Source organism: Notechis scutatus, chromosome 2 (assembly GCF_049901735.1).
Source record: "Notechis scutatus isolate UNSWTSFEM ecotype Mainland chromosome 2, rNotScu1.2, whole genome shotgun sequence".
NCBI lineage: Eukaryota > Metazoa > Chordata > Lepidosauria > Squamata > Elapidae > Notechis > Notechis scutatus.
In genome coordinates, this window is record NC_142010.1 from 17,251,625 (window position 1) to 17,274,990 (window position 23,366).

The 23,366-nt window shown below is 43.2% G+C and overlaps 1 protein-coding gene across 3 annotated transcripts in view; it reads right to left on the minus strand.

Annotated features, from left to right (window-relative positions):
- ABHD16A (abhydrolase domain containing 16A, phospholipase) overlaps positions 1-23,366 on the minus strand; it is a 45,036-nt gene that overhangs the window by 4,549 nt on the left and 17,121 nt on the right. For 2 of the 3 annotated variants that reach the window (XM_026685435.2, XM_087954351.1), the window contains 13 exons: positions 21,500-21,586; positions 20,074-20,159; positions 19,550-19,623; positions 18,578-18,682; positions 14,390-14,504; positions 13,664-13,765; positions 11,363-11,426; positions 10,210-10,259; positions 7,802-7,925; positions 5,694-5,798; positions 3,553-3,616; positions 1,739-1,795; positions 723-785 (listed from right to left, as the gene is read on the minus strand). In XM_026685435.2, coding sequence (XP_026541220.1) covers positions 723-785; positions 1,739-1,795; positions 3,553-3,616; positions 5,694-5,798; positions 7,802-7,925; positions 10,210-10,259; positions 11,363-11,426; positions 13,664-13,765; positions 14,390-14,504; positions 18,578-18,682; positions 19,550-19,623; positions 20,074-20,159; positions 21,500-21,586 — 1,096 coding nt within the window. Of the gene's footprint in view, positions 1-722; positions 786-1,738; positions 1,796-3,552; positions 3,617-5,581; positions 5,799-7,801; positions 7,926-10,209; positions 10,260-11,362; positions 11,427-13,663; positions 13,766-14,389; positions 14,505-18,577; positions 18,683-19,549; positions 19,624-20,073; positions 20,160-21,499; positions 21,587-23,366 lie in introns of all 3 variants that reach the window. The other variant, XR_015747427.1, reaches the window with a different exon arrangement.

Here is a 23,366-nt window from a genome sequence, read left to right on the forward strand (position 1 = left end):
TGAATTTTAGCAGCATTCCTGCTGAAAACGGACAGTGGGTTTTCCTGACATATTGAGGTGGAAAACCCACAAAAATGTAGTCTGTACCTTAAAAAAACCTGATTTTGCTAGGAAAAATTAGGCAGATGAAACCCAACGTAACCAGAGTTATAATTGGGAAGGTTCTACTCTCTATCTCAGGGGTCGCCAACCTTTTGGATCTCAGGGGCCACCAAACTCATAATTGTAAATCCTGCGGGCCAGAGACCCTGGGAAAATCCCCCAAAAAGTCTGCAGGAAAATTCCCCACCCCGTTTTCCTACCGATCGATCATTCTTTATTTGAGATTGCAGGATACGGTCTCTAGCTCCGTTCTCAGGGGGAGAGAGACAGAGAGAGACTTTTGGCTTCATGCAAGGAAAGCAGCAGAAGTCTTTCTTTCTCTCTCCCAAACTCTGCCAGAATGGTGCAGCCTTGGAGCAGAGGAGAGAGGGGAGAGATAGGAAGACTTTTGCTGCTTTCCTTGCGTACAGCCAAAAGCAGAAGAAAGAAGTGGAAAGAAGCAGCCCGGTGGCCAGGCAAGGTGCATGGGGTGATGGGGCAAGTTCCCGTCCTCTGCCCTTCCCCCCTCCCCTCACTACCTCGTGTTGTTCACAATGCAAGCAATGCAAGCTTTGTGTTCCCGTGGACCACGTGGGCGGCGACCACTGCTCTATCTAACCTCAGCTATAATATTAATTTACCTGTGCTGTAATAACTTCAGCAGTAAGTTATTCCCTCTGTTGGACATTATATCTTCAGGAACCCTAGGAGATCAGAAAAAAAGAAGAGTTAATGCCATGGCAAATGAGAGACACATGGCGTCAACCCTGAAGCTGACCTAACCAAAGCCATTTTTGACTGCTTCAGTTTTGCCACACTGAAGCTGAGGGATAGGGAGGTGAGATTTGAGACAGAGGTGATTCTGTAGCCAAAACAAAGTATTTTCTCTTAAGAACAAAGGGCATTCTCACACCTGGTTGGAGGAAGGCAGAGTGATGCTACCCGGTTGCCAGACCGCACTGTGATTGGACCATGTGACTGATTGTTTTGAGAAAGTAGAACTTTTTTTACTTTTAATTAGGTGAAAACCACGGGGGTCTTTTTTAAGCTCTTGGGATTTAAGAGCTGATCAGCAGTGAAGCTGATGCAATATAGGCTGATGCAATAAGAATGAATTAGCATAGCATGGGTATTTCCCTTTAAGATTGGGGATGGGTTCTATCCCTTTAAGAGGTGTCTATATAAAGGCAGGCATTAGAAGGCGTGTCCTCTCTCCTTGTGCCCGGTATTCATTGCAGAGTTCTCCGTGTAGAGTTAAGAAGAAAGATTGCTTGTAAGGTATTTGCCTACCATGTATATGTCTGTATATAACTGTTGTAGATAAACCACTGTTAAATGTCTAAGTATCTATGTGCTGTGTTTTGCTCTGGGGTTGTCTCATAATAGCAGTCATGCTGCAAACACCCTGACAGTCTTCAGAGTCGGTTTTCACCAAATCTGTGCCAATGTGACATTTCCAGTAAAGTTATTCTTTGAGGAATCTGCTGGCCTTGGAGTTTCGCTTGATGTGGATTTATTACTTGAAACCTGACACATGGATCTTCCCTACTCTGAAGGACAAATGTTGCATGAAAGCTACATTTATTTACTGCCTGAACCATCTTGGCAAGGCTGGGTGGACATCTGGGCAATTTTGCTTGGTTGCTACTTTACTCACGTGGTGGTGATGATCTCATCTTTGGTTCTGCGGACCAGCAACACGGGACCCTGATACCTGAAGAGAACACCACAGGGAGACTCGGGTCAGTATGGAGGTAAGCCAGGATGTTTCTGGCTAAATTTGCTACAAACACTGTTCTACTACTACATTCATGTCAGAAGCAGCTACCAAGGTACTTCTGGGTTGAAAGGATTAGCCGGAGACATTACTGTCGCCCAGGGGACACCAGAGGGGGTTCTTTTCCTGTCCCTTTTATTGTTGCAGCATATCACACTGTTCTAAGCAAGAAGCTTTAATTTCCGACTAGCCTGCTTGAAAACTGATAGTTCTATGCTTCAGACAAAATGGAGAATTATCTCTTTCATTTTAGCATATACTTGAAAGGGAAGAGCAAAAGGATTATATTAAGAGCTGTAATGGTGCAGTGGTTAGAATGCAGTATTACAGGCTGACTGCCAACTGCCAGCAGTTTGATCCTGACTGGCTCAAGGTTGACTCATACTTCCATCCTTCTGAGGTCGGTTAAATGGGGACCCTGATTATTGGGGGCAATATGCTAACTCTGTAAACCGCTCAGAAAGGGCTGTAAAGCACTATGAAATGGTATGTAAGTGCTATTGCTATATAGGGGGTTCTACAAAATACAGGTAGTCCTCGACTTACAAGCCCAACATTTCTGTTGCTAAGTGAGACAATTGTTAAGTGAGCTTTGCCCCATTTTTATGAACTTTCTTGGTGCAGTTGGTAAGCGAATCACTGAAATCAGTAAGTTAGTAATCCAGCTAGTAAGTGAATTTGGCTCCCCCATTGATTTTGTTGTCAGGTCGCAAAAGGTGACCACATGACCTTGGGGCGCAGCAAGGGTCCTAAATACAAACAAGTTGCTTGGGCATTTGAATTTTGATCACATAATTGTGGGGATGCTGCAAAGGTCGTAAGTGTGAAAAACGGTCATAAGTCACAAGTCTCTCTCTGCCTGGCATCTTCTAGATTGGGATGGAGAACCATGGCCCTTTTATGATTTGTGGTGTCAACTTTTAATTGAACCTGGCAGAAGCCATTTTTCTATTCCTCAGCTGCCACACAGAGTGGGGAGGAGGAAGGATGAAAGACATTGCTAGACAAAACACAGAATTTCCTCGTGGGAACCAAGGTCATCTCTATAGATGGAGGATAGAGATGGAGAGGAGTGCCTGGAGAGCCCACCAATTAACTTAATTGGCCAACGTGACCTGTGACTTTTGGGGAGGGAGTTATTTCCTATTATACAGTAATTACACTGAAACTGCGGGAAACATTTACAGTTGGTTTTGCATTTGATTGTGCCGATATAAAGAAGTTCTTTGAGGAAGACATTAGCCTTAGAGTTCTGATTTGCTTGGGTTCGTTAGTCAGAATCTTGACATGTGGACTGCAACTCCCAGAATTCCTGAGCCAGTCATGGAATGGCACACGAATTCTGGGAGTTGAAGTCCACAAGTCATAAAAGGGCCATGGTTCCCTACCCCTGTTCTAAGATGTAGATTCCAGAACTGAATCTTTCCGATGATGAAATTAATGGACAACTCCTTGGTAAATTTTCACTTCCACTTGCTGCTGATAAGCAACAAAATCAATGCCCCAATGGAGGGAAACCTGCTTCTGGCCAGATCTTTTGTGCTTTCTGGCCACTGGTCATGGGCTGGAGTGGTAGTCCAAAATGACCAAAAGACACCTTGATTTTAAAAGTTAGCCGGAAAAGGGTTGGCATCATCCAATATTCTTTTGTCAATGGCTTTGCTCCATGGTGTTTTGTCCTCTGAGTTACCTACTTGCAGAGTTGCTCCGCGTTGTTCAGGTTTAGGTACTGTCTTACTGTCCGGGTGACCAAGCTTCCTGTGGAACAAAGAGAAGAACATTACATCATTTTTCTGCCCAGCAAGTAAGTCTCTAACCCAAACCAACTTCACATCATCATCTCCTTTTAACGATCCCATAATCCCTTGCGGGGTGGAGTCTGGGCAACTGAACAGAGCTGAGTGCTTACTGGCCGGATGCCCTTCCTGTCACCAATGCGGAGTTCTATTCAGCAGATATATTCTCAACGGTGCCCAGAGAGAGAAATATCTGCCTTTACCCTAGGATCGAACTCACAGCCTCCTGATTGTGAGGCGAAGAGCTCCACCTCTAGGCCACCTCATCACTCAAACCTAAACCAACTTCACATGGTTTTTCAAAATATATTGTGCTATCCACGGCCTCCAACTAATCAGTGCAACCATTTTCAAATAACGGGTTTTGTAAAGATCTCACAGGCAAACGATAAAGCTTCTACACAATGCTTTTCACAATGAATCCAACAAACAGCCTGTACACAGCCCACTAGTATACTAGTATACTTAGTCCTTGACTTACAACAGTTCGTTTAGCGACCATTCAAAGGTACAACAGGACTGGAAAATGTGACTTATGACCGTTTTTCACACTCACGACCTTTGCAGCCTCCCCATGATCATGTGATCAAAATTCAAATGCTTGGCAACTGGTTCGTATTTATGACCGTTGCTGTGCCCCAAGGTCATGTGATCATCTTTTGCGACCTCCTGAAAAGCAAAGTCAACGGGAAAGCCAAGTCACTTAATAACTGGATTACTAACTTACTGATTGCAGCGATTCACTTACCAACTGAGGCAAGAAAGGTCATAAAATGGGGCAAAACTCACTTAATAAATGTCTCACTTAGCGACAGAAATTTTGGGCTCAATTGTGGTTGTAAGTTGAGGACTATCTGTATTTTGCAGAACCCCCTATACAGCAATAGTACTTATATACCACTTCACAGTGCTTTATAGCCCTCTCTAAATGGTTTACAAAGAGAACAATTTGTGGAAAATAACAGGTGTGGTCTGTCTTCCAGCATATTCTTTTTAATTCAGTGGGCCTTATCCCTAAAATGAACATGCTGTCAACCCTGAAGCTGACCTGACTGAAGCCATCTTGGAACTGTAGTGATGCTACACTGGAGCTGACGGATAGGGAGGGGAGATTTGAGACAGTTAGAACTTTGTAGCCAAAGCAAAATACTTTCTCTTGGGAACCAAGGACATTCTCACACCTGGTCAGAGGAAGGAGGAGCAATGTCACCAGGCAACCAGACAGAGCTGTGATTGGACCATGTGACCGATTGTTTTGAAAAAGTGACAAACTTTTACTTTTAATGAGGTGAAAACCACAGGACCTTCAGAGTCGGTTTTCATCAGATCTGTGCCAATATGATATATCAAATAAAGCTATTCTTTGAGGAATTCATTTGCCTCGGAGTTTTACTTGCTATGGGTCTACCACTTGAAACATGCAAAAGTCTGCAGCCTGAACTTGAAACTTCATTATTCTGGGCTGAACACTCCCTGGCTGAATGCTTATCTGTTCAACCTGTACATTTGTAAACGAATATTACAAGAACATTGAGTATCTCAGGGGCCCTCCCTACCAAAGGGAAAAATCCTTTTGAGAATCTAACCACCACCAGTTGCGAAACACATAAACGAGAAACAAAACTGTGCGGTGAAGATCACGCATCCACCGACCTCTATCGTGGTTAAAGCAGAAGAGAGAAAATAAAATAAAATAAAGGAATTCCAACCTGAACCATTTCCGAACACAGTAGCTATACAAGACTGGGGATTTTATAACTCCCTGATGCCTAATTGATAGCTATGTTATAAAACTGGAATGTCAACCTACAAGCTGAAATCAAAGTGACAGGATCATAAAACACCCTCAAGATGACAAGGGAAAGAACACAGGCCACCAGAGGACAAGAGAACTAGCTCAGTGGTTAAAAGTTCAGCTCTTACTGACCAAGTTTTAACTGCCTCATGGACTGAACCATTTAGAAGTCTAGGAAACAGATTCAAAAGAGGTGAAACCATTGGACCATAAAGAAGGGCCCATTTCTTGTTCTTCCCCTTACTCCAGCTTTCCGGCATGACCTTGAGAGCGAGAGGCACGAGGTCATCGAAGGAGGCATCCAGGATGACGGCGCTGACATCGGAGTAAGACATGGCTGCCCAAGTGGCTGTTGGGTGCAAGGAGAAAGAGAAAACTATAGTTAGGGAGAGACAGAAACTCAAGCAGGGACATCACAAAATCATAAACAAGTAGGACATCTGTGCCTCCTCCATCTGAATTTCTCACCACTGAGTATGTTTCCAAGAGATACTCAGATACTGTAGTCCATAATCTTCTGGACTGTGAAATATATTGCCTTCCGTGGCTTTAAAATCACCCAGTGTCAGCTTCCCCTCCAAATACTTAGAATAGAACAACAGAGTCCGAAGGGACCTTGGAGATCTTCTAGTCCAACCCCCTTCCTAGGCAGGAAACCCTACACCACTTCAGACAAATGGTTATCCAACATCTTCTTAAAAACTTCTAGTGTTGGAGCATTCACAACTTCTGGAGACAAGTTTTTCCATTGATAAATTGTTCTGTCAGGAAATGTCTCCTTAGTTCTAAGTTGCTTCTCTCCTTGGTTAGTTTCCCCCCATTGCTTCTTGTCCTGCCCTCAGGTGCTTTTGAGAATAGCTTGACTCCCTCTTCTTTGTGGCAGCCCCTGAGATATTGGAACACTGCTATCATGTCTCCCCTAGTTCTTCTTTTCATCAGACTAGATATACCCAGGTCCAGCAACCGTTCTTTACAACTTCAATTGTTCTGTCTTGAATTGACCTCATGTACCTTCAAAACTGCATCATTCCAAACTCTAACTTCTTTATGTCCACTACAGATCCACCCAGCATGGCGAACCTTGTTTCCATTAATACATAATTTGGGGCGATCAGTGGATTGAGCACAATTACTACAGGAAAGGATTGTATTTGGATATTTCATCTAGGGCACCAAACCCATGAATGGACCTTCTTTCTCGATACATGAATTTGGCAGTGCAAACTCTGTATCCCTCAAGATGGGCACCTCCTAAAATCTGAGGGGTCGTAACTTTAGTTCAGGCTGGAAGCTACATTTGGCCTTGGGAGTTTCAGGCCAAGGATTGCAGTGAAGATCTAAAGATATACGAGATGGCCTCGATGGAGAGAGGGAAGATCTGTTGTCAAGGCAACAATCACATAAACATGGCTTAAGTCCACTTCTTAGTCTAGTCTACCCTTGGAGGGATCACATCAACAAATAAAGGGAGGCCAAGACTGAGGGAGGGATTGAGATAGAATGAAACAGACATTTAAATTCAAAATACAGGTAGTCCTCAACTTACCACAATTGAGCCCAAAATTTATGTTGCTAAGTGAGGCATTTGTTAAGTGAGTTTTGTCCCATTTTATGACTTTTCTTGCCACGTTTGTTAAGTTAATCACCGCAATTCTTAAATTAGTAACATGGTCAAGTGAAATCTAGTTTCCCCCATTGACTTGGCTTGTCAGAAAGTCGCAAAAGGGGGATCACGTGACTCCAGGACACTGCAACGGTCATAAATATGAGTCAGTTGCCAAGCATCTGAATTCTGATCACGTGACCATGGCCATAAATGTGAAAAACAATTGTAAGTCCCTTCTTTCAGTGCCGTTGTAACTTCGAACGGTCACTAAACGAATCAAGGACTACCTGTACAAAGTTGAATGAAATCTGCATTAAATTAATCACCATTAACATTTCTCCCCACACCCTATTATTTTTCTCCTTCTCACTTACTAAAAATGGACAAAATGGCAGCAATGTCTGAGGGGATTGGGGCTGCACCTAAGGCTTACAGGATCCACAAGGTAGTTTGTCCAAGAGAGATACAACTTGTCCCACCAAATTGCAACTTTTGACAATTCTCTACATCTATCCCACTCTGGTCTGCCAAGACCACCACTCCGGTTGTTTCTCAACCTTGGCATCTTTAAAATGTGGACTGAAACTCCCAGAATTCCCCAGCCAGCATGCTAGCTGGGGAATTCTGGGAGTTGAAGTCCACACATCTTAAATTCACCAAGGCTGAGAAACACGGCCTCCCGCTCTCCAGCTTCTCCCTTCTGCTAGCGATTTCCTAGTTTCCTTTTAGGCCTTGTTATTTGATACCTGTGAAGCCCCCAATGGACCAGGCATAGAGGATGATGTCTTCAGGAAGGAAGCCCAGGCGGTGGATGGCATATTGCATCACCACATCCATGGCATTGGCCTCATTCTGTGGTAGGGGCACTCCCTAGAGACAAGTGGGGAAAACAGTTAACGCAAAGTTGCTGAGAGCCAGGGAAAACAGGTTATGCCTGAGGGGAAAGACTAGGGTTTTCCTCCCTTCTTCCTTCTCTTTTTCTTTCCTATGAAAATCCCTTCCCAAAGGGCCTTTGCTTGTCATTCTCTGCCTTTCTTTTTCAGTTTTTATTAGTTTATAATACAGCATACAAAGAAAATACAAAAGTAAATAGTAGGGAAAATAGGGAAGGGAAAAGTGAGGGAAAGAAAAGGGAAAAAAAGAAAAAAAAGGCACTGACTTCTGACTCCCTCTGTTGCAGTAGAATAAGGCATTAACATCAAACCTCAACTTTTTACTTTTACATAATAGTATAAAGGAGCCATTTCTGTAACAACAGACATACCTAATCGATAAAATCCAAAATCAAAGTTTCATCCCCCCCCCACCTCAAGCACCAAGTCCAGAAGTGGTTTCCAAGTAGAAATAAAAGTATTTGTATTTTTTTCTTTGCTCAAACAGTCAATTTAGCCATCTCTGCTAACTCCTTGCTTGACATTCTCAATCAGCCCACCCATTTTTGCTCTTACAAAGACTAGGCCATAAATCCACGCATGGGGACAGGATGGTGCTATTGCACCAGCCGTCCTCTAGAAAAAAAACCACACTAAAGTTTCCCAGAATGTGGGTGCCTGCCCCAAATGCATTATTTTTAGCTCTATGTAAAACCACTGAATAGATTTGATCGGTTCCTCCACTGTAGAAGGGCAAAGAAGAAATGTTGGGCATATGGAAGAAGAATAATTGGAAGGGACCCTGGAGCTCTTCTAATCCAACCTCCTATAGGAGACCCTATACCATTTCAGACAAACGATTGTCCAATCTTTTCTTTAAAATACACCATTGTTGGAACACCCACAACTTCTGGAGCCAAGTCATTCCACTGGCTAATTGTTCCAACAGCAATAGCACATAAGACTTGTATACTGCTTCACAGCCCTCTCTCAGCAGGTTTACAGAGTCAGCATATTGCCCCCAACAATCTGGGCCCTTATTTTACCCACCTCGGAAGGATGGAAGGCTGAGTTCAACCTTTGGGTCGGTGAGAATTGAACTGCTGAACTGCTGGCAGTCGGTAGAAGTTGCCTGCAGTGCTGCATTCTAATCACTGCATTCTAATCATGCATTTTAATCATGCCACCATGGTTGCACCCCCCTCCCCCCACAACTGTCAGGAAATTTCTGCTTAGTTCTAGGTTGGATTTCTCCTTGATTAGTTTCCACCCGTTGTTTCTTGTCTTGCCTTCTTGTGCTTTGGAAAATAAGTGGATCCCCTCTTCTATGTTATATAGTTGTGATGGCGAAGCTGTGGCATGCAGAGCCATTTGTGCCGGCACATGAGCCGCAGGCAAACTTACCTCACTGCAGATGCGCGTGCCTCCCAGCTGATTTTCGGCCCGTTTGAGGCCTTTTTCGGCCTCCCCAAGGCTTGAGGAAAATCTCTGCAGCCCGAAAAAATAGGCCCGTTTTGTTACTTCCTGTATTTCCGGAAATACTGGAAGCGACGAAACGGGTCTATTTTTCAGGCTTTCTTCAAGCCTTGGGGAGGCCGAAAATAGACCTCAAACAGGCCGAAAATCAGCTGGGAGGCGCAGTGCAGGTAAGGGGGCGGGGAGGATTGCGCGCGCATATGCAGGGGGTGCCAGGGAGCGCACATTGCCTTCTGGGTGCTGGCACATAGGTGCGCATGCGCAAAATTTTTGGCACAGTAGCCCAAAAGATTAGCCACCACTGTTATATAGTGTAGGTTTCTAGATTTCTCACATAAAAATGCTTGAACTGATTTCCCATTTGTGTACTTAAGGGCTCTCAACCTTTCTTTCTTGTCTTCTATAAGCCCAAGTGAATCTCTTCAAAGATAAATATCCTCGGGTTTTCCAAATAGAGACGAACCATCACTATTGTTAAACTTCATCAAAGAGGTAGCAAAAGATATGCAGGGCAGAACAGTCAGCAATGGGAAATTAAATGAGTCACATTTACTTCATGAAAATAGCAGGAATCTACCTTCTTCCTTATTTTAAAGGCTTTCAAAAAAAAAGGCCATTGTTTCAACCTAGCAAATACGGCAATTCTTTTACATGGTTTTGATCCAAATATTAATTGGTTGATTAGTTCATTGGTCTGCAATACAGCGAATATGTCATTGAATGGCCAGCTCTACATCACATTTCCTAAGAGAGTAGTTACTGGAGAACTGAAAAATAATCTGAAATAAATCTTAGAATAAACTCACCGTGCTGCCTGCAAACCCAGGATGATTCCATCCCAGCACAGAATATCCAGCTATAAGACAGAAGGAGAAAAATCAGCTGGAAAGGAAAGATCAGCGATAACTAGAATCCCAACACAACAAAAAAAAGAACCATCAATCAATCAGGAGAGCGTTGGAAGGGACCTTGGAGGTCTTCTAATCCAACCCCCTGCTCAAGCAGGAGATAAAGAAGAGGATGAAGAAGGAGCCATCTAGGGTAAAAAAAAAAAAAAAAAGCAGGATCCCTACACAACATCAACTCTATCTGATCCTAAACCAGCTGTAATGATTTCGCAACTGTAGAGGTCATCCTTGACTTATGGCCATAACTGAGTCTGGAATTAGGATCACAAATTGTGGCAGTCGTTAAGCGGATCACCAGGCGACCCTGCCTGATTTTTTTTACAGGTTTCGTTGCTGTGGTTGTTAAGCAAGAACTGCAGTTGTGAAGCAAGCCTCTTTTCTTCAATGGGCTTTTTTTTTTTGCCAGAAATGGGAAGTACATGGTGAAAAATCACGGTCACGGGATGCTGCAAAACAGCCATTAATGTGAGCTGGTTCCCAAGTGCACAAAATGCAATCTCTGGAATTCCGCAACCGGGTTGTAAGTAACTCTAGGGAGGCCTGTCGTAACGTTGAATGATTTCTAAGCAACGGACTATTTGTAGCTTCCAAAGTAGTGTGCCAAAATATGCCCTGAACATGCTGTAGGATCTAAATTAGAATAGAATAACAGAGTTGGAAGGGACCTTGGAGGTCTTCTAGTCCAACCCCCTGCCTAGGCAGGAAACCCTACACCACTTCAGACAAATGGTTGTCCAATCTCTTCTTAATAACTTCCAGTGTTGGAGCCTTCACAACTTCTGGAGGCAAGTTGTTCCACTGATTAATTGTTCTGTCAGTACATTTTTCCTTCATTCTAAGTTGCTTCTCTCCTTGATTAGTTTCCACCCATTGCTACTTGTTCTGCCCTCGGGTGTTTTGGAGAATAAGTTGACCTCCTCTTCTTTGTGGCAGCCCCTCAAATATGACTTGTCCCCTTAGTAAGTCGGTTAATCTGTTATCAGTAGCAAATTAATTGATCTAAAAGTTCTTTCCCTTGAAAACAATGCCATAGAGGGGAGATGGATCATACCATCCAAAGGAGTAGAGATACAGCCTACTTCATAGAAGCCTGCATTTCCTTCACAGCAAACCACCTGAAAAGAACAAAAACACGCAACGTTTATCATGCCAGCAATGCAAACAGGAAATGTGCTGTGCAACCAGCCAACGTTCAGGAAGTTCCCATCTACTTCCTGCCTATGAACATCTTGTATGTAATAAGTAGCTGGATCTATCTAAACAGTGCTAAATGCTGGGATAATGCTGGGAGTCATCCTTAGAGACACAGCACTGCAGGACCTGGGAATGAGATCGACCAAACTCCCCAGTAAAGATACACACAGCAACCATCGTTCGTCCCAACTTTTCTGTGGCACCCCTATGGACCAGCAGATGCTGCGGTCTCCGAATAGGTTTATTTTTGGTTGAGTTATCTACAAAACCATGAATGCTTTTGTTTGGCAACAAAGAATTACTTTAAGAAAATAAAATAAAACCATCATGTGCCTTTCATTTGGTCTCTTAATTCCTTGCACCATTCAAGGGTCCTAGATCTTGAGCTGAAAACTTGGTTCCTCTGCAAGGGAAGGTTTTTCTTATTCAAAGGGAGACTAGTTGAATAGCAATAGCACTTAGACCTATATGCTGCTTCACAGTGCTTTACAGCTCTCTCTATGCCAGGGGATGGCAACCTTAAACACTCAAAGAGCCACAAAGGTCCTAACTGGAAGGGTCCCCCCCACCCCAATTCAATTCTGGAGCCAACTGGAAATCCAGTTCTCCCACCATAGTCTCCTACCACAGCGTCCTTTTTCCTCTGCTGACCGGAAGTCTAGTTCTCCCATCATAGAGTCTCCTACCACAGCGTCCTTTTTCCTATGCCTGTCCTAACTGAAAGCCCTATCAATTGTGGAGCTGACTGATGACAGAGAGCCACAGCAGATGGATGAAAGAGCCACATGCGGCTCCGGAGCCGCGGGTTGCCAACCCCTGCTCTAAGCGGTTTACAGAGTCAGCATAATGCCCCCAACAATCTTGGTCTTCATTTTACCAACCTCGGAAGGATGGAAGGTTGAGTCAACCATGAGCCGTTCAGAATCGAACTCCTGGCAGTGGGCAGTGACTTAGCCTGCAATACTATATTCTAACCACTGCGCCATCACAGTTCTGAATAAAAGGATGCATGTACATCCTACACCGTGCCCAAAATGTGGAACACTTGCTTGGCTTCTACTCTGTGAAGCTTAAGCAGAGAATAAGAGGTAATGAAGAATAACAGAACAAGAGTTGAAAGGGGCCTTGGAGGTCTTCTAGTTCAACCCCCTGCTCAAGATTCCTGCAGTTAGGAAACGTGAGCGTTTCTTTGAGGGACACTGCAGTTTTCTGGTGCAAGTAGTTCTTGATTTATGACCACAATTAAGCCCAAAATTTATGTTGCTAAGTGAGACACTTATTAAATAAAGTTTGCTCCATTTCTTGCCATGGAGGTTAAGTGAACCTGTTTAGCGACACGGTTGCTACGTGAATCTGGCTTCCCCATTGACTTTGCTTGTCAGAAGGTCACAAAAGGATTCCAGAATACTGCAACCATCATAAATATGAATCAGTTGCCAAGCATCCAAACTTTGATCCCGTGACCACGGGGGATGCTGCCACGGTTAAAAGCGTGAAAAAAATGGTCGTAAGTCCCTTTTTTCCAGTGCTGTTGTAACTTTCAAACGGTCAGTAAATGAACTGTTGTAAGTCAAAGACTACCTGTGTATTAAATATCTTCCCTGCCATCCAGATACCACCAACATTGGCCATACTGAGGACAGTGTGTTCCGTAGGGCTGCTCAGTTGCTCAACGTTCTTGGGTAATCGGGATAGCATGCAAATCTAATCAAGTTGCAACTGTAGGGAGTTGGATAAGTGGAGTTGATTTTCCCAGCAGGATAATTTGTGCTCCAGGGGAAAATTATCCTGTTGTAGTGAAGGCAAGGCGATCTTTTTCCCAAAGCAGGAGAGAAGACTTTCCCACAGAATTACAGAGCAGATCAACTTCTCTGAGAAGCAACCACACTAAGTAACAATTTATGAATACAGGCAACCAAGGCATTTTCCCACAGGTGAGCCAATAGGAGGATAAAAGAGAGGTGGAATAATATTTTCTGCCTTGAAGGAACATTTGATTGTGGTGTCAGTGATGTGGAAATAGGAGTCTACTCTTCCCTCAGCAGCTTAGTAATGTTGGCACATTCTTGTGGTAAAGGACGAGTGGGAGAGGAAAAACCAAGGCAGATTTATCAATAAAAGTCTTCGTGAATTAAACCATGACTTGATGTCAACTCACTAGTTTCCTGCCCTGTGGCTCCAAAGTCTCCCTTCGATCTACAAATATGGTGTCGATTTCATTTCCATCACAAGCTGCCAACTTTGCTCGCCTTCCTTTGTACTGCAAAAAAAGAAAAAAGAAAAAAAAAGAACCACCTTTATTTGCGGTTGAAGGTAACATCTGCTTTTCTTTTTAAGCTTCCCAAACGCCAGGCTCCCAGGATGGGAGGACGGGACAGGTAGGGGAGAACAGATCAGGGAAACTTAATTTCTAATTTTTGTACAGGAAGCCCTCGACTTGTGACCACAATTGAGTCCAACGTTTTCTCTTGCCAGGCAGCTGTTGAGTGAGTTTTGCCCCACTCTGAGGCCTTTCTTGTCGTTTAAGGGAATCGCCGCAGGTTGTTGAGTACCACAGTTGTGGAAATGGCTTCCCCGTTGGCTTTGCTTGTCAGGAGGTCGCAAAGGGTGATCATGAGACCTTGAGACACTGCAACCGTCGTAGATATGGCTCAGTTGCCATGCCCCTGAATTTCCACCAGGTGGCCACGGGGACACTGCAACGGCCACAAGTGTGAGAAATGGTCGTAAGTCACTTCTTTCCCCCACTGCCGCAACTTTGAACAGTCAATAAAGAAATGGTTGTTAAGTCAAGGACTACCTGTATCGGGATGAGAAAATAGCCAGGAAAAGAAACAGCCTGGGAATTAGGGCTCCTAAATTCATGGTTGGGTGTTTTACTCACTTCTTCCGCCAGCCGGGCCTGTCCTTGAAGTAACATGGGCATCAGAGCCTTCTGCAGCAGGTAAACAGAGCCTGGGTAGAGCATACGTCGTCCGAAGGTGTGTGCCACTATAAAGCTATCAACAAAGAGATGAGGAAATGAAGGACAGGAGTCTCAGCACTTGTGCAAGCTCCCTGCCGAGGTTTACTCTAGGACAGTGATGGCTAACCTTTTCGGCACTGAATGCCCAAACCAGAACATGCGGGCATGCGCACTTGCTGGAGCGCCGGTGCATGCAAGCCTGTTTTTGGGGCATTTCTGGCGGTTTTCCGGGCCATTTTTAAGCCATTTTTCAGGCCAAAAACAGCCCGAAAAATGGTCAGAAAACGGCCTGAAAACAGTCCGAAAATGGCCTGTTTTTTGGCTGTTTTTCACACAGTTTTCCCACACTCCGGTGCCCGTGAAGATCAGCTGGCCAGAAACCAGAAGATCAGCTGGCAACAACTCATTGGCTCTGCGTGCCACCTCTGGCACGAGTGCCACAGGTTCACCATTGCAGCTCTAGGAGCTCTACAACCTTGGACAGAAAACCTCAATCATTTAACCTTCACATTCTGGTCATAAACTGTTTCAACTTCTTCCTTCAAAATGAACACTATTAAGGGCACTGCAAGCCAAAATGACCAGATACAGGGACAGTTGTTTCCCTCATGCCATCACTCTGTGAAAACAACTTATCACCACAATACTATGATTATGATTTATCACTTATTGCTTGTATGTATGTACACTGAGAGTTATGCACCAGAGACAAATTCCTTGTGTGTCTAGTTATACTCAGCCAATTAAGAATTCTAATTCTATTCTAATGCTATTCCTATTCCATTCCACTCTATTCTGCCAGCAGTTCAATTTTTACTGGCTCAAGGTTGACTCAGCCTTCCATCCTTCTGAGGTTGGTAAAATGAGAACCCAGATTGCAATATGCTGACTCTGTAAACAGCTTAGAGAGGGCTGTTAAAGCACTGTGAAAGCAGTATATAAGTCTAAGTGCAATTGTTATTCTGTTCTATTTTCGTTTCCAGCCACCAGTTCACAATAATTTTTCAAAGAGGTCAATTCAACAGGACTTTGCAGCAAACCCCAACCTGCCTCATTTTTGAACAAAGTGTGCTTGTTTTTGAAAGAAGGAGGCAAACAATGCATGTGCGTACATATCATGTTACAATGGTGGTTATCTTGGACATCTCTGAATATCACAATAGTCCCTTGTTTGTATAATGTTTGCTATGTTCAATGTATTATTTGTACGATTTAAATGAAACTGGACAGCTTCTTTTGCAATTCAGTTTGAATCAGCTCACAATTTTCGGAGCTTCCCTGGAGAAATCAAGCTTCGAAGGAAGTCCTAAGGAAGTCAATGAATAATGCAGAGCAGTAATTTTGTTTCAAAGGATCCCATCATCTCCTCTCTCTATATGAAAGGAATTCCTTTCCAAGTTCTGTACCTTTTATATTCCTTGCCACTGGTTATTTGGATTAGACTGTGCTGGGAAGTTAAAACAATGAAGCACCTGGAGGTCAGTAGGCATTGTCTATCCCTAGTTTGGAACAACTATCTTGTCCTTCTCAATTTTTGTTTCTAGAATTTCTGATGAGTATGCTGAAGCTCCAAATAAGTGTCTCTATTGCAATATTTCTCAAGATTTCTGGTCAATGCTCTATATCAGGGGTCTTCAAAATTGACAGTTTTAAGACTTGAGGACTTCAACTCCCAGAATTCCTCCTCCAGTCATGTTAGCTCAGGAATTCTGGGAGTTGAAGTCCACAAATCTTAAACTTGCCAAATTTGAAGACCCTTTGCTCTATATAATAATCATCCTTCTAATAAATCATGCTCTAACCAATAATCATTTTTGATTCCCCTGTGTTTTATTGACTTATGATCATAATTGAGCCCAGCTGTAAATCATGGACTTGTTAAAACAAATAGCAATAGCATTTAGACTTGTATACTGCTTCACAGTGCTTTCCAGTCCTCTCTAAGCTGTCTAGAGTCAGCATATTGCCCCCCAACAATCTGGGTCCCCATTTTACCCACCTCGGAAGGATGGAAGGCTGAGTCAAGCTTGAGCCTGACGAGATTCGAACTGCCAAATTGCAGTCAGCAGAAGTAGCCTGCAATACTGCGCTCTAACCACTGCGTCACCGCAGCTCTTCATGTTACTCATCATGGCACCGTGCCCAATTTTATGACCTATTTTGTTGCGGTTGTTAAGTGAATGCTAGGATAGTTAAACGAATGCCACTGTGGTTAAGCCAATCTGTTGTCAACCCAGAAGCTAGCCTGTTTTCCTTGATGGGTATTTTTTTTTTTTTGCCAGAAATCAGAAGTAAATGCTGGAAACCCTGCAAATAAAACCCAAAAGAAAATCAAGATAACATGATTGTGGGATGCTGCAAATGGCCATAAAAGTGAGCCGGTTGCCAAGCACTCATAATGCGATCATGTAATTGTGTGGTGTATGTGTGACTGCTAGAACTTTGAAAACAGGTTATAAGTAGTTCTGGGGTGGTCTGTTATAACTTTGAATGACTGCTAAGTGACTGGACATTAAGCGAGGATTACATGTATTCATTAAGTTCCAATTAATTCAAACATTTTGTTATCCCAACATTTTTTTCCTTGGGTCAACCAACATGCTTCCTACTTCCTTCTCTTTCTATACTTCTCCATATTTATAACTCAGCTGATTTCACAACTAAGTATGCAAGGTTGAACCCGGCTAGAATTTAAGGGGCCAACCACAAAAATATAATAAACTAGCTGATAACCCGGCATTGCCCGGGTATTTATTTATCCCAATCCAGTATTAGACAGGAAAATCCTGTAGTCTAGATGTAGTAGCTCTATCTCTCTTATCCTTTAGTTGGGCCTCACGCTGTTGTACTGTCTCTCAACCAGCACTGCAAGACTTCTATTCCTCTCCTCAGGAGTTTCTTCTCTATGCTGGTGTTTCATTTTTGTAGTGTTTGATTGCACTTGGCCAATCGCCTGACATTTCCTTGGAAGGCTGAGAGGAAGCCCCCTCGTGGAGTACTGTGAAGCTGTTACCATGGCAAGTCCACTGTGCTGTACAGTAGAAGCCATTTTAAAGCACACACACCCGAGGGGTGTCTTACCCCCACAGTATTTTTTTCCAGAGGGTAACACATCTCTCTACCATGTTATATATATATATAGAAGATTTAGGGGAAAAAAGGTATTGGCAACCATTTCCTTATTGCTCCCAATAACAACACAGACGTCTGTACACTTATCAGGAGTTGAGCTCGACTTGAAGGAAATTTCTACCTTTCTCTAATGTGTCACTGTAGAAACATATTAAGTCTTTGGGATGTATAGGACAGGTGAGTGTCTATGGAGCTTCTCAGTCATCCCCAAGGTGCTTTTTTCCACAACTGGACTTTCTTGTTTTTTTCCTTTAAAAACATTTCACTTTTCATCCAAGAAGCTTCTTCAGTTATAAGGTTGACCAGGAATCTGATATTTCTATTGACAGTCTTGAGGCAATCTATGTGCCGATGTCATCATTGCCTCTCCAGGCCTTCAACGTCATAGAAAGTTACTCAGGAAACACTTAAAAGTCCCTGAAGTGATACCCAACGTCCTTCAGAGATTTCAAAGATAGGTGGATGGCTATTTCTGTACTTCTTTATTTTATCTGGAGTGTGCCAGCTGCCAGTGTTTCTGGGTAGAGGAGCGGACAATATAGCAAATTTATAAATATGAGTGTTAAAAGTCTGTTCAGGGTTCACCCTTGCTAAGGGGGGATGCATCTTTATTCAGCTTTATTCAGCTAAATACCAGGACTCTGTTGTCTCTCTTTATATCAAGCCACACATAAAACCTGCAAAACAATAAGGTTGTAAGTCTTCTTCATAAATCCTTCCATTCCCCACCAGGCAGTTAGAACTGCAGAAACTTTGTGGATGACGAGCGAAACTTTTTTAAAGGGAAAAAACAAACAAATGAAGTCAAGTTGCCTTTTGGAAAAAAACACCTTGGGGGCTACTGGATAGGCATGCAGGTGTTCATCAGTTCAACAAGTCTTTGATATCTGACTTAATTGGCATAGTTTTTTGGTGCCTCAGCCATGTTTCCCCTGCTTCACAAAGGTTAAAACCGGAACAAGACGAGACATATACCTGGCAATTTGGCAGGGCAGCTTCTTGACCGCATGGAGAAAACCGTTGATTGCACTTCGATGCTTTGGTTCTGATCGCAACAAGGGCACGTTTCCTGAATCTGACCTGCAAGTATTATCAAACTGTTTTAATTTATCTCCCACGGGAAAGATTGTGACTTCTTCGAAGACCAACAGAGAAAGCACATAAAAGCCAGATCACTGAGTGCATTGTCCAGGGATTGCTGAGAATACTGGGGGAATAAAGAATGGAATACATCATCCAGATGGAGGACATGACTGTTTCAAGAAGTTTATTCAAAATGCAGTTAAAAGTCATAAGCCATCATTGGGAGTCTCTCCCCCCACCCCTCTCTCTATATATATGTAGGTAAATCCTAGAGAGGCAGGAAATACATCACAGAACAATGGAGATGAATGCTAGAGAGGGATAGTGCTGCCTACACAGCAGACATAACCCTTATAACATCTTCCCCTTTTCATATTAACACACATTGCAAAACACTGTGGACATTGTAAAAGTTTCAATGAAAACAACTGTAACTATGACCTTCAAATATGGTTGGCTGGTGCTAAAGTTTTCACAAAATGGCCAGATATAGCACAAACAAGCAAGGAAGGAAGGAAAGAAGAAGGAAAAGAAAGAAGGAAAGGAAAGAAGAAAAAGGAGAAGAGATGGAGAAGGCAGGCAGGCAAGCAGGCAATCCTGCAAATTGCCAAAACTCATTTAAAAATCATGCACGCTGATTAGCTAAAATATGTATATCCCCACCTATGCTCTTTATACAAACATATAAGCTATCTTGTGAATTTTTGCTAATAGCCAGCTTTCCTCTGCATTTCTCCATTCAAGTCACAACCATTACCCCATAATATATTTCGTGAACTGTAGCCAACTTTTCTGTCTCTGCTTGAAAGGAGAGACCACTGAAAATGAAGGACAAAATAGAATTATTCCATGCTGTCAACTCACCGACTCGTGAACTCGTCCCACCGAAAGTCTACAGGCCAGCTTCTGAAGTCAAAATTGTAGCTGGCAAGTTTCTTCTGTGAAGCATTATCAGAAAGAGAAAAAGATGATTAAAAAAACACACGGTGTGTGAGATTAATGCAACTTCTAAAGTCAGTACCCTTCTTTACGAAGTAGTCATGAAATAACCTTCCTTGTTTAGATTGTTTAAAGACAAGTTTCCTTTTCTAGGTTCAGAAAACATTCTAAAATATCTAGATGAATGTAGAAGAAAATACAGGCAACCCTCTCTTCAAGCCACCCAAAATTTAGTCTTCTTAAAAAGAGAATGACTATTAAAGCTGAAGGTGGAGCGATGAATGGGGGCAACAGCCAACACAAATAAACATCTTTCTTGAGCTCAAAAATGGACTTTGTTTTGGTATCCTTGATTTAAAATGAAAAACAGCAAATAGGATTATTCTGTAATCACATATTTCATAGTTTCATATGCAACTCAAATAATACCTAACCATAGCTACCCTTACCTTGTGCTCAGGTGTGCCATACCGGTGAGCATCTTCAAGGATGGTAATGAACTGGATGTATTGAGGGTTCGTCCAGCGCCCGATGCCTGAAAAGAAGCAGGAACGCTTTTCAGAGACTGAGGCCCTAAGCCAGAGGTCCCCAAACTTGGCAACTTTAAGACTTGTGGACTTCAACTCCCAGAATTCCCCAGCCAGCATAGTTTGGGAACCCCTGCCATAAGCGGTCCATTTTGTTCGGAGTTCCCACCCAGGAGACCTGTGCAGGGCTATTTCCTTCCTCTTCAAATCCCTCCCCAAAGATTCAACCTGTCAGTCCTTGTAACAACCACAACTATTATTATTTCTATCAAGGCTGTCTCTATTGACGTAGGAGAGATGACCAGGCTGAGCCCGAGGGAGGGGTTAAGGGCTTCATCAGTCTCGAGTCCCTGCACTCCACACAGAGAGATATAAGTCCAGCCCTCCTTGAAATTCTGTTGGCTTTTATCTGCCGCCAATTTGCTTTGACCGTTCGTTACCAGTTCAGATTCTTCAAGAGAGCGTTAAACCTGTCGCCATTTGAACAGGTCGCCTTGCTTCCTGATTTATTGCACCGGACAGTTGTACTAGCAATAGATTTATATACCGCAGTAGACTTATATACTGCTTCCCAGTGCTTTTACAGCCCTCTCTAAGCGGTTTACAGAGTCAACATCTTGTCCCCAATAATCTGGGTCCTCATTTTACCGACCTCGGAAGGATGGAAGGCTGAGTCAACCTTCAGCTGGTAAGATTCGAACTGCTGAACTATTGGCAGCCGGCAGTCGGCAGAAGTAGCCTGCAGTACTGCATTCTAAGCACTGCACTACCATGGCTATTTTCTCTCCCCTTCCCTTCACTGTTGGGGTTTAGAACAGAAGCAACTCCAGGCCTAAGATTTTGGCCCTGACAGGTAGTCCTTGATTTACGACAACTTGATTAGCAATGCTTCGGATAAGGTAACTTATGACCCGTCCTCAACGTTACGGATTATCGTCACACCAGCCTTGTGGTCATGTCGCAATCTGGGCGCTTGCCAATTGGCTCACATTTATGACGGTTGCAGCGCCTTGCAGTTATGTGATCGCGTTTTACAACTTTTCCCAGCCAACTTCCAACAACCAAGTCAACTGGGGAAGCCAGGTTCACTGAATGTCCACACAATTTGCTTAACGCCCGTGGTAAAATAGTTGCAAAATCAGGTCTGCTCCCACTGATGTCTGGTTTAATGACCCCATCACTTAATTCTGGTCCCAAATATGGTTGTAAGTCACGGACCACCTGTATTACCACAAAGAGAAGGTATAAACTCAAGGAGCACAGAGACCAGATTCCCTACTTAGTTAATGTACGGATTCCTGGGTCAGCAGACCTACCACCCAACGTCCGGACCCCTCAAAGCACACACCTCTTAGACAGGCAATCCCAGCCAAGAGTAGAAGCATGGTCCCGGCATAGTGAGAAATAGCAACAACTTTCGGCATGGTTAAATACCCTGGAAAGAAAGAAAGGAAAAGAAAGGAAAGGGGTTCAGAGCGAGCAGTTGGCACATCAAAGGCTAAGAATGCATTTTTTTTCCCCCTTAGAAAGGAAGAGAGGTTGATTACTGACTTCCCTAATCTGTCCTCTGGATCTTCTAGGACGGCAACTCTATGACTTTCGAGCCAGGGAGGCATCTTTTAATTGATGAGAACTGAGGTGGATGAAACCTACTTTCAGACAGCTAAAAGTAAAATGCAATATAGTTTTTTGGGGGGCTATTTCTCACCCTAACTAAAGTTCCTAAAAAACAAAAACAAAGATCCAACTCTACCATTTTGGAATACACCTCAAAATAGCATTCACATCTTCAAGAGGGAAACCCCTCACCAGCAAATCCACCTATACGCGTAACATTACAAGTTTATTCCATAAAGAAACCAGACCGAAGGTGATTTTTACGAAAACTGCAAGAATGTACAGTATTTGTTATAGTTTGTCGTTAGGAATGATTTAACCCAGCTGGGTGACTTTGGGCCAGTCCCTCTCTCTCAATTCTAGGAAGAAACCAAAAGCGAACCATTTCTGAAAATCTTGCTAGTTCTTGCTGTCAGAAAAAAAAACAGAGTTGACTCAATGGACCATAACAATCTGCATGTTTCCTCCACCCCAAAAAAGTTCTTGCTTTAGCTTTGGTTGTCCTAAAGGTGCTTTTTAAGGAGGCAACCGGACTTTATTGTTTCTTTGTTTTTCTTCTGAAGACGTTTCACTTCTCTTCCAAGAAGCTTTTTCAGCTCTGACAGGATAATGGGGAAGAGCTGAAGAAGCTTCTTAGATGATAAGCGAAACGTCTTCAAAAGAAAAAACAAAAAAAGTCCAGTTGCCTCCTGAAAAAGCACCTTTGGGACAACCATGACCTGGATGACTGAGAATCTCTAGACTTTTAGCTCTGGCTGTATATGACATGCTGATTTTATTTGATTATACATTGATGCTTTGGGATGGCATTAGGGATAACTGGCTGACATATGCCAGCAATAATTGCTTCCTTACTTGGTTCATCGTAGTTTCTAAGTGCAGGTAGTCCTGGACTTACAACCGTTCATTTAGTGACCACTGGAACTTACAAGGCACTGAAAATAGTGATGTACCGACAGCTCTCACATTGATGAATGTTGTAGCTGTCAAGCCCGAAATTGACATGCGTGGAGCCATTTTATTTAGCCTTATTATATATTCCTTTTCTTTCTTTCTCTTTGCTGGTTACGGGAGGAAGGGTTTTGGGCTTGCCACATTCCTAAAGTGGGAGGAGTGGAGATAGAGAGTTGTTTAGGCTAGGTGGCTCTTCTTCTCGTGGGAATGAAAGCTGACCCTGCTGAGACCTGGAGGTGGAGATTGATGACACCAGGCAACGCTGATTTACTTCTATTGGAGAATGTGACTTTTGGGGGCTGTTTCTAATTTCCAATATTATGTGGTGTATTTCCGGGTTGTGCCAGATCCGGAATTACAACGGAATTACAAGAAATTGTTTTGGAAGATGGAGTTTGCTCTTTTTTAAAAAATGGATTTCATCACTTGGAAACCTGACATTAGCATCCCCAAGGTTACATGATCAAAATTCAAGCGTTTGGCAACTGGCATGTATTTCTGATGGCTGGAGCGCCCTGGAGTTTGCAACCTTCCCAGCTGGCTTCTGGCAAAGTCTGGGGGTGGGTGGATGGAAGGGGAGAGCTGGATTCACTTAATGACCATGTGATTCACTTAATGACTGCAGCAATTCACTTAACAACTGT